The sequence below is a fragment of the Myotis lucifugus genome, unplaced genomic scaffold, assembly GCF_000147115.1.
Source record: "Myotis lucifugus unplaced genomic scaffold, Myoluc2.0 scaffold_5, whole genome shotgun sequence".
Classification (NCBI taxonomy): domain Eukaryota; kingdom Metazoa; phylum Chordata; class Mammalia; order Chiroptera; family Vespertilionidae; genus Myotis; species Myotis lucifugus.
The window spans coordinates 271,553-283,287 of NW_005871053.1; the positions used below are offsets into that span (position 1 = coordinate 271,553).

Here is an 11,735-nt window from a genome sequence, read left to right on the forward strand (position 1 = left end):
CCATGATACAAATGAGGAAACAGATAATCTGAAAAGTCGATCTGAGTTCCTGCAGATTTCAAATATATTATACTTCCAAAATCTCTATCCAATCAAGAATGTCTGGAAATAGTCTAACCCTTCCATATGCATGGACTGCAGATATGTTAACCAATCAGACCCTCTAGATCAGTGGTTCTCAACCTTCCTAATGCCGCAACCCTTTAATACAGTTCCTCATGTTGTGGTGACCCCCAATTTCAGTTACAAATTGAACATAATTAAAGCATAGTGATTAATCACAAAAACAATATGTAATTATATATGTGTTTTCCGATGGTCTTAGGCGACCCCTGTGAAAGAGTCGTTCGACCCCCAAAGGGGGTCTTCATGCAACAGACTACGAAGAAAAGGGGAACTTGGGTACTTTCAGATACCCCTCAAAATGAACTTGCCATTGAAACTCCAAAATATTTATAATAGATAAACACTCCCAATAACTCCCTTTAATAATTAACTTAGGTATTAATTTCATTTCAAATTGACTAATTTCCCCCAGATACACTGCTAATCATCTTATGCTATTCCTCTCTTCCTCTAAGTCATACAGGAAGGGATTTTGTTTCTGAAAAATACACTCTGAACAACATTTGATGGATAAACATGACTTCTTCAAAAACACAAGTGCAAGAAAAGGTGAATGAGGTCCTCTGATCTAGTCTCACAACAGTGAACAACCAGAAAGCTACACCTGTGCAGAGAGAAAGGTGGCCTTAAAGGACATATATTAAGGTTCCATTTCAAGGGTTTAGAAATGAACAGCAAAATAAACTCAGAGAGTTTAAAAAAGTAATAATAAACAACAAAAATTATTGAAGTAGAAAAGATATAAACAGGATTAACAAAACCAAGAATTGATTCTATAAAGATTAATAAAATGGAAAGCTCTCTGGTGAGAATGATGAAGAAGACTGTCACAACGGAAAGGGGGATTGCTCCTGGCACCTAGTAGACATCCCATCTAAGAGAAATGTGAGGACCTTTGTGACAAGGAGTGGACTCTGGAGCCACACGTGGGCTTCACACCAGTCTCCCTACTTGTCAGCGGGACAATCATGGCCATGTTTCTTCCTCCTAGCATGGGATCTCAGCCTTGTCGTGAGGGTCAATAACATCACTGAGAATAAAAAGCATCTAGAATAGGTTCTCAGCAGTGTCCAGTAAGCAGACTAGGTCTCCACCCTCTTTCAACAAAGTACAGAAGGCCTCAAGCCAGCCTAATGGCCTCTCTCTTCCCTTCCACTGGCCTCTCTTCCCTCCCACAATGCCAACACTACAGCAGAACCGCCTCAATAAAATGCATGTGGAGCAGATCATTCATGAGAACACCAGCAGGATCTGGTCTGGGGTCCCTGGTGGGCAGAGGTGTTTCCTTCAGTCCACTGGGTCAGGGTGCCCAGGTCCCGTTACCCACAGTGGTCTCACCCCTGCCTCCTGCAGGGCATTCCCTCACCTGGGCACCTGAGCCCATGGAAGGCAGGAAGTCAGCATTCACCGCACTACACTAATGGGTCCTTCTTTCCCAGAATGGGAACTGCTGCCCTGAGCCTGGGAGGGAGGCCCAGGCACCCTTCCTTATCAGCAGTCATAAAGAAAGCCCTGCTCCCAGTGTGGAGAGCAGGGGCCATTTGGCCTTGGTCTGGGAAGGGATGGCCAACCCCACCCCAAAACCTGAGCATACCTCCCAAGTCTCAGGATGCTGGGCCCCACTAAAGCTCAGCATCAGCACTACGTTTTCACGGGGACGTTTGTGCATGTGTGTTGGAATAGGGGTTGGGGTGAAGATTAAGATGAATTTCGTTCAACCCACCTATAAAGGTAAAAAGAAAACAAGAAGTGTGCACGAGGCAGTTACTAATACATGGAATTCCATTTAGAGGCTTGAGTCACTCCTGAAAATACATTCAGACCCATGAAGCGTGCCAGAGATGAGGATGGGGGGAGAGGGGCAGGTCTTCTGAGCAGACATGGAGAAAGGCCCAGTTTCCATAGATGAGACAACAGCACACGAGGCTCCGTCCCTGGGACAACACTGGGCCTGAGCACAGCTCCCTCAACAGGGAGTTTCTAAAGATCTCTGATTTTGTACATCTGAGGAATAATACCCTGCAACCATATGATGAAACACTTTTCAACTATTACCAAAACCCTGCCACAACTCCCCAAGGACAAGCAGGCCTAGAGGGACCCCTGGTTCCTTTCAGGGCCTGGGGAGCAAAAGGAAACAAAGACAGTGTGGATGGCTCTGTCCTTCCTGCCTGAGCACTGGAGCTCCTGGAGAAAACCAGAAGGCAACTTCCTAAAGAGGGGACAGCTGCGACAGTGGCTGTTGCCTGGGGTGGGGTGGGGTGGGGTTGGGGTGGGGGTGGGGGTGGAGAAGGGTTAGAGTGTGCTGGTAGCCCCTTGCAGAGGCACAGGAGCCTTCCGTCACGACCCTGGCCATGGAGAGGGGCAACGTGCTGGAGCTCAGGCACCTGTGACTCCAGGGAGGACTCGCCTGCAGGGCCCATGCCTAGCGCACCAGGTGGGCTTGCAGGCGGTGTTTTACCAGAAAGCGTTTCCTGCCTTGGTGTCTCCTCAGGGATCCTAAGTTTCCATGATGCGAGAGGGAGTTTTCGTGGAATTACAAAAACTGGTTTAATAACACTCTTTAGAGCCAGAGTAGTAATTTGGTTCTCTGCGGAATTATAAATGGAAGAGATGTATTTTCCTTGCGATTTTAAAAATAATTAGGAGGAAGAGGAGAGAGGGAAGCTTTGTGAAGGCAGAGATTACAATCTAACAGAAACAGACTGGGACCTCCTCGCTTGCCCCTTCCAAGCTGGATGTGGCAGGGGTGACGCAATGTCATCCTGGCACAGGCCCACCTCCGCCCTGCAGGGTCCAGACTAAGAGCGCTTGTCCCGACACTCATGCCAGCACCACAGTCCCCACAGAGGTACACCCAGGCCCTGTGTCATGCACAGCCACACGAGTGTGGGAGAAGGGCTCTGAGGCCTGCCCAGACAGCCTGTTTCCAGAACCCCCGCATCTCTTCCATGAGCAGGCAGGTGCCCCAGGCGAGCAGGACAAGGGCCAGGTTAGGGAGGGGCTCTGTCACTGGAGCGTCTGTGCATACCTGAGTCACGCTGGAAGCCTCACTGGACTCCACGAAAGTCCACAGGTCAACCCCAGGACTGAGACTGAGGTTGAGGATCTGCCCAACAGATAGATCCTGAGCCTTTCACACACAACCACCGCAGTCACTGCTTCACATCCAGAATAGAAACTCGACATCTCTTCAGTCTCTGCTTACTGTCTGGGCTCCAGCCTCTGAGCCCAGAAATCAGAGCTATTCCAACAACAGAGGGTCCACTGAAGAGCTCTCCTGATGCCCAGTCCACTGCTCAGCCCTCAAGCAGGTTAAGCCTGACCCTGGTAGCATGGGCCATGGTGTACTCAGGTAACTCTTGGCACCCGCATCCAAGGGGCACTGTTGGGTCTGAGGGTGTGTCTGCCCTTGCCACAGTCCGGGAACAGGGAGCCAGGGAACGAAGGGCAGTGATGCATGCAGCTCACAAGGATTTTGTTCTAGAAAGAGAAGGGGCATCAACTATATCTGAAAGCACTCGCCGGAGATAGGAACAAAGAGGTGCATGATGCTGCCTGTGTTGCCAGGTCCATGGGAGGGAAACAGCCTGATGGAGTCACACAGAGTTCAGCCACTTGGATGCCCAGGGTCCCCGAGGAGGGGCTGGGTAAAGGGAGGATAAAAGGGTACACACAGCCCTGGAAGGAGGAGCAGCTCATTTCCCAATTCAAATAGGGAGGCCCTCAGGGGTCTACTCAGCCTGGCCAGAGGTCCCTCCTGGGCTGCACATGTCCCAAAGCTCACCCCTGGGAGCCTCCTAAAATGCTGGCTGGAACGCAGAGAAGGAACACATGTGCCCCCCAACAGTATCCACATTTCGCCTCTATCAATTCAGCCCACCTTCAGCCAGGACTGGAGTACCACTGAAGGCAAATTAGGCTTAGGTTTGCAATTTCAGCACAGGCATTTCCAAAAGCAATTTACATTTTGAGTGTGCCGAAAGAGCATGTGGCAGGAAGCGGGGTCTTTGGGCTGGTGTTTAAATGTCTGTTAAGAATGTGCTCATGCGAGATTTCTCAGGAAGAGGGCAGTTGATGCCATGGTTCACCCTGGAAAGAAACCTGGCTGCCCACACACAGATGGGACACAGCCACAGGAGACAAGATGGGTGAGTTAAGGCTCTTTGGTCAACAAAGGGCTATTTGACAACCTGCATTTTCACGCCTGCCCACCTGCAGAGGAGCTGTGGGCCAGAGAACAAGTCAGCCTTTCCAGGTGAACTCAGAGAGCTTTGCAAGCACCTCTGTCCCTGTCCAACCCTCAGGAAAGAGCACAGTTTCCAGGCTGCCAGGGTCTGTCTCATAAGAGGGCTGCACTCTGCTGGAGGTACCAGGGTGTCTACACCTGCATGGAGGCAGGGGACTGCCTATCACCCTCAAGATACCTCCCCTTTCCTTCTATTAGGCATGACACTGATTGGGATACGTCCATGCTGCTTGTGGCATGGCTGCCTCAGAACTTGGCTGCCTCAGAACTTCTCAGGTTCAGAGAACACCTGACCTGGACTTTCCTCTCCCATCACACAACAGACCACAGGCGGGCAGGAGAGGGACCACTGAAGCCAAGAACTAAAGTGACCCCGCAGCCCAGCCACCTCCCTCAGCTGCTGTGAGCGGCCCCCCCTCCCACCCCCAAACCTGGTGTCACCAAAGGAAGGATGCCACTACCTGGGTTAGCCTGTGCACCAGACCCAGGCTCAGCATTCAACCACCTGACCCCCCAGGTGGCCCTTCCTACACAGGTGTGCTGACACATACATATCTCAGAGAAAAATCATAGATTCTAACAATGTTCCAGAGGTTTCATAAACAAAGCCACAAATGGCTTCCTTTTCAAACCTGTGACTTCTCAGTAAATACAGCAACAGACCTTTTTTAAATCAGGAAATCACTCTGAGACAGTCAATGGGTGTGGCTTCAAAAAAATTCATTCCTCCCAAGAAGCCAGGGGCTCACACTCAAAAACAGGCCTCTTAAAAACAAAGAAAACCCCCGCTGTCAGCCACCTCAGCACCAGCCTTCAAAGCCACAAAGCCAACTGCCTCCCTTTTTCCAGGTGCTAGAGTGAACCCTGCACTGCCTCTGGGTCCCACTCTCCCTGGCCTCGGTGGGGACACCCAGACTCCCTCCTCCACGTTGGAGCTGAACCCTCATGCGGAAACTGATCAAATCTGAAATCATTAGTGCCCCAAAGCCCCTGCCAGGGCCACCAGGGCCACATCACAGCCAGGGTTCCCCAAAGTCAGAAGAGACTGCCAACCCCCTCCAGATGCCATGAAGACAGCAAACATCTATGACTGTTCACGGAAGGGTTCCCTGCTCTACAGCAGCTATAGAGAGAGTTGTACACTCAAGAAACCAGCCACAAGCCGGAAATGTTAAACCACAGCTCAGGAGCACTTCCTCACGGGGAGCACCAGGAGGGTGTAGGAGGCCCAGCAGGCTGGCCACCAGATCTCTCGCACGAAATGCCTGTGCACCAGCAGCCCTGCGCATGTGATCATAACAGGGTGATGGGGACTGAGGGCATGGGAAAGGCATCCACCTACCCCCACCCCCAGGGCCTCAGCTCCTGGGCTCAGGTCTCTCTCTCTCTCTCTCTCTCTCTCTCTCTCTCTCTCTCTCTCTCTCTCCCTCTCTCTCTCTCATAGGACCAGAGCCTACTGGAGCTCAGCTAGTCAGTTTTCAACATGAAGTCTACTATTGTTCATTGTTTCTAGCTTCTGGATTTTTGGATAATTCCATACACGTGGTCTTTCAAATGCCATCCCATTTAAGAATGAAGGCATTTTCCTAAAAAGACAAAGACCATCAAGCAATTTTCAAAAAACTAAACACCACACTATGAACTGCCTATGAATTCCATGCATATATCGGAATTCTCACTTATCTTAATTAAATCTAAGAGTTATCAAAATAGAAAATATTTTTTACATGTCATTTTTTAATTTGTCTAATTCTTCACTCATTCCCTCTGCTGAGCTCCTCCTTACAAGGTATGAGTATGTGCTGGAAGAGGCAAAAAAAATTCTCAGCAAGCCCGAAAGAGCTGGCGGCCTGCTGAATAGCCTACTCCAGGCCCGAGCCTCTCCTGGGACGGCAAAGGGGCCCTCTTGGGGAGAATACCCGGCTCTGTACCTCAAAAAGAGAAAGCAAGCCAAGAGATATTGGAGGGAAGTTTAGAATTTCTTGGGGCAAAGTGTGATTTTGAAAAGATGCTGAGTAAATAAGCCACATGTTGAGGAGAAAGATACTCATCATGATAGTGAACAAAGGTCTCTCAGAGTTCTGATTTATCATAACAAGGAATCAAAATACTTCTTCCACACTGACTTTTCCCAAGCATTTCCACAAACAGCTTTATCTCAGAAGTGCCAGGAGAGATGGCCTGCCCCCTTTGTTAGGAAGCACTCAGAGGCCAGGGGAAGGTAGGGGCTCCAGGTGGTGATGAGGTAGCCAGCTGACTGCCCAATCTCTTGTCCCTGATGCGAGGGGCTCCCAACGAGATTTCCCAGGAAACTATATACTAGGCTATGAGAGCCAAACTTCTTTATGCTTTTTCATCCATCTAACATAGACCAGGATTAACAGAGAGGGGGAAAAATAAAAGGTTCTGGGAAGAAATAAGCCTCAGTTTTTCTGCAGAGAGGCCCCCAGGGGACCTCTGGACACTGGGATCATGATGGGCTTGGGACCAAAGGGCCAGTTAGAGGACAAGCACAGGAGAGCCCCCCTAGACCCAGGACTCAAACAGAGACTTAAGGAGCCCCATCCCTCCTCAGCCTCCAAAATGAAAGGAACAAAGAAGCAACTAGGTGGGAGGTCTGAGTTCAGCTGCCATGAAGGAAGCTACCAGCTCTGGCAGGGAATACAGGGCCAGTCACCTGTATGGCTGAGCTTCAAGCAACTATATTCTCAGCCGTTGTGGAAATTTCCACATCAGCACTTAATTTACTAATAGGTGGAACCACCCAAGCACCTGTCATCACACATATGTACACACATACATATGTGAGTGTGTATGCATATGTGTATAACCAACATAATGGGATTTGCAGGCTGGCGCAAGGGTCAGGCAACTTCCAGGCCTTTCGGGTCGGCGCCCAGGAACACTCAGCAGGCCCCTCTTTCCACTTGGTGTCTTGGACTCAGCATCAGGAATGACCATCTGGTCCGCTCAGAAATGAGACACTCTCAGAGGCTCCCATGGGCCAGCCACTGGGATTGATGCCCTTTCAGGCTCCGCCAACCCCCCATGTGCTCAGCAGCCAAGTTCCTCACTGAGGGTTTTATGAGAAGATGACTCAAACCATGTCAACGTACAGACACTGCCAATCTTACACATCAGCCATAAATGGGAAAGGACACACTGTGCACATGAAACAAAGAGCAGTTACAAGGACACATGATGGGGTTGGGGCCTGCTTCCTGTCGTCCTAATTAATGGCTCATCGGAACTTGTTGAGGCTTCCTAGGTACCCACTCCTCAAACAAGCACAGTGGTTGTGCCTGATCTTTGCCTTTCAATAATGTCCTTACACGATACAAACAAGCGACTCCGAGAAAAAGAGTCAGCTCCTTACAGGTGGCTCTGAGATCACAGAGCCCAACACCCTTTCTGGAGCAGGGAGGTTAGCCCTGGAGACAGAGCCAGGGGCTGCACAGGAGTAACTGTGCCAATGAAGAGCTGCCTGTCCCCATCAGTACACGTGAAAATACACGATGATAAACACAGAAATCTGCTGAAGGCAATTCAACAGGGACAGAGAGGCAAGTTCTTGGCAAGTGCAAATAACTGTCGCCTCAAAGGGACACTCATTAGCTATCCTCCCATGTGTTCCACTGGAAGGGGAGAAGAGTAAGTTGACACCGTGCAAAAATCAGGAATTACTGCAGCAAAACAGAGCAAATGCAGAGACAAAGAAAAGGAGACCAACCAGCCACTTAATGGAAAGGATAAGACAACCAGCTGATGCTGTGAATGGGTGTGAATATTACCTGTGAGCAGCATGTGGAGATTTAAGTGGCTCTTACTTCAGACCAGTACACTGTACACGGACCTTGGAAAAAGCAAACACAGAGTAAACCATATACTGGGGGCTGGCTGGTGGCAAGGAAAACGCGAAGCGACCCTTCCTCATTAGGAAAGGCAGTAACTATCTGGATTGATACTAAATATACCCTGGTTAGTGAGACAGCTCAAGAGACACTTGCAAATCAAAGGACTAGGTTTCTTTGACAGACCATACCTGAAGGAAACAGGAGATTCAGAATTAAAAACTGGTACAAAGGTTGGTGTTCAGTATGTTTTATCTTTAAATGGCCTAAGACAGCAGCAGACTATTCCAAAGTTTCTAAATTTCACAAAGTGCATTCTAAGTTTCAATGTTGTCACTGCCAAGATGCTCACCTGGACAGTTCAGATCCGCCCCCTTGTTCTGAGTGACTGCTCAGTATACGTAAACCCTACAACCGGCAGCCTTCCTGTGGCTTCCACCCACCCACAGTGAATCCACCTGACTCTCAGGCAGGTGCTACCGTCACCCCACTGTAGACATGAAGCTGGGGTGGCCGAGACTGATGACAGTGGGTGACTGGTGGGCCAGTTGTGCACCCCGCCAGCAGGTTGCAGAGTCCATGCCCTAGCCTCCCTCCCAGGAAATACAGAGTCCCACAATTAACCTGCGGATAGAGAAATGTCTATCTGTATGTTACATGGAGCATTCCGAATGATGTGGAATTTTTGTTTGGGGAGCGGAGAGAACCACTCTAATGCTAGGATATTCAGCAAGACCAGCAATAGTAATCTCAATGAAAATTCACAACATGATGCCAAATTCTAACAAACTACCCACAATAACGATGAATAAAACCATGGTTAAACTCGGTTCTCTCTGTGAAACTTTCCATTTACTTGGCCATTTTCCCATGGACGTTCAATTAAAAACAACTGTGAGAAAGTGAGCCACCGTGAGCACTGCACAACCAGGCAAGGACACAAGCCTCTGCTAGCCCAGAAGCCTTTTAGCATTTATTCACATTGTACCCAAGTCAGAGCCAGCAGCCCTAGGAGGAGACCTGCACTGTAATTTCTGATCCAAATTGACTTTAATAAATAATTCTGATGACACCAAAATCAACAAGCAAGAAAAGAAAAACTAGATAAACTATACTTCATCAAACCTAACAACTTTTGTGCTTCAAATGTCACCATCCAGGAAATGAAAAGACAATCCACAGAATGGGACAGAATACTTGCAAATCACAGATCTGATAGAAGAGTTGTATCTAGAATATAGAAAGAACCCTTCCAACACAATAATAAAAAGGCAAATAACCCAATTTGAAAATGTTAGGCAAAAGATTTGAATAGACATCTTGCCAAAAATAAAAATACAAATAGTCAACAAGCCCATTAAAGACTTATTGTGCTACGGGGATGATAAAAACTGAACTCTCTCTTTCTGATGGATTGGTGGAGAAGTGTATACATTCTGAGTAGAAAAAAAAAAAAGAAAAATAAAAAAAAAATAAAGACTTACTGTGGTGATTACTTTGTAAGGTATATAAACAATGAATCACTATGTCATACTCCTGAAACTAACATAATAATGTATGTAAAAATAAATTAATTTTTTTAAACTGCAAGCAAAGAGAGAAGGGGAGAGAGGTCCTGTATGAACCTCAGTTGACCCTTGAATAACCAGGAAAATACTGAAGCAATATTGATACAACTGAAGTTTTAAACAATAACTACTTGACAGCATTAAAGTGTCAACATTTCAGTTGTGATAATGGTATCTTTTAGACATATGTAAGACAGCAGGAATCACGTGCACACACCAGTGAGGAAGAAGGCCCAGACTGGCCCTGGTTGGGTGTGGCTGAAGTTGAGGATGGCCACCTGGTCATTCCTGATTCTGTCTTCTTTTGCTTTTGTGTTAGAAAATTTTTATAGTAAAAAATGGAAAGCTACCTCATGACAGGGCTGGATTTGGACTCTGGGGTTACTCTGTCCATGTGGTGGCTACTCTGTTGGTGTTTACTGGCTGTCTGCAGGTTGCTTGCCGTTCTGGAAGGCCACAATCTACTCAGAGACACTTCGGAAGACTTCACCCGCACTAAGTTTCTCTGATCCCCTAGAGCAGCTGCACCTACACACAATTCTGATCTCTGCCAAAGTGCCCTGGAGTTCTGCCTTGTTTCCAGGGCAAAGGTAGGGGTTCACTGAGAGAAGATGACATTGGGAAGGTGAGGGCAATGTCCTCCTAAGATGCAACCATAGCTGTCATTAGCCAAGTAACTAGGATATCAGCTACAATTTAAACTACAATAATACCTTAAGTTACTTTAAAAATAAAAACTTAACTTGCCTACTTCAAACAAAGCAAACACTCAACTGGTGATGCCACAGGAATCTCTGGGATTCCTCTGGCACGGCTCCTGGGACCACATGGAGGATACACCTTGACCGGGGAAAGGCTCACAGTCTCTGAGGCATCTGCTTGAACAAACTGTGTTGCAGGCAGCCTCCCCAGGCTTGCCCGTCCCACTCTGGAAACGTCCTTCCTATCAGGTCTCTGGGATATCATGGGGGCAGGGAGCAGTGACACGCCTTTTCAGTGAGTCTGTCTTACAAGGGAATCTGTCTTACAAGGAACCTTTTCAAAGAGCCACGTCCTAGGACGATTCTGTGAAAGGTCAGAGGAGACAGCTGCAAACACTCCCGTGACTGAAAGCATCCCTCACCCAGGACAGAGTGGAGGAAGCCGGCAGAGAGAGAGAGAGAGAGAGAGAGAGAGAGAGAGAGAGAGCCATAATTACCACTGCGGCTTGGCGGGAATGGCAGGGATGGCGGGGGCGAAGCCGGCGGAAGCCTGCAGCCTGGACCACCGGGGTGAGCGGCCGGCCCTCTGTGGCTGTCCCTGGCGAGTGTCCCCATGCTGGACGCCAGGCTGCCAGCAAAGCCTCACTCACTGCTGCTTTCTTCACATGTGGTTTGATTGACGCAAATCAAGAGGCAAGCAAGTGATTCATCACTGTCCCAGCACCGCTCCCACAGAAATGGCAGAGCCCAAGCTTGCTGAGTCACCGGAGAACGTTCCCCTCGCTCTGGAGGCGCTGCTGGTCTGAACTTCCACACGCAGACACACGTTTGAGCTCCTAAGTGCGGCAACGCTGGCAGGGCCACAGCATAAAGAAATACCGGACACTAGTCCTGCCAACCAGCAACAGGATAGGGGGAAAGGGGGACCTGAGTGAAGAGGCAGTGGCAGTGACCACTAGCCCTGTGCCTGCTCAGCTGGTGCGTGCATACATGCGCTGGGGACACTGGGCGTGGGTCCCTTATACACCAGCTCCAACCTCAGTCATTGGTCCTACTTCTAGTACCTCAGTGTCATGCACACCAGGATCCCTGCCTTCTAGGAGCCCATGGGGAGGTGACAAGATGAGGGGTCCCAGAAATCCCCCCATGGTGCCTAGTTCCACCCCAAGGGACAAGGAAGACACAGCCCCCCATTGCCTGCCTCAGTTGGAAAAGCGTCCCAGAGGAGGTGAGCAGAACT

General features: G+C 48.9%; 1 protein-coding gene and 1 non-coding gene across 12 annotated transcripts in view; one reads left to right on the plus strand and one right to left on the minus strand.

Annotated features, from left to right (window-relative positions):
* HDAC4 (histone deacetylase 4) overlaps positions 1-11,591 on the minus strand; it is a 166,788-nt gene extending 155,197 nt beyond the window's left edge. For 4 of the 11 annotated variants that reach the window (XM_023743817.1, XM_023743841.1, XM_023743845.1 and 1 more), the window contains exon 1: positions 10,993-11,589. In XM_023743817.1, coding sequence (XP_023599585.1) covers positions 10,993-11,110 — 118 coding nt within the window. In that variant the 5' untranslated portion in view covers positions 11,111-11,589. Of the gene's footprint in view, positions 1-10,992 lie in introns of all 11 variants that reach the window. The other 7 variants (XM_023743822.1, XM_023743837.1, XM_023743819.1 and 4 more) reach the window with 5 other exon arrangements.
* On the plus strand, positions 9,600-9,671 carry LOC111823619. Its single transcript, XR_002826690.1, has one exon. It is a non-coding gene; the product is annotated as a small nucleolar RNA SNORD26 (small nucleolar RNA).
* Positions 11,592-11,735: the final 144 nt, after the last annotated feature.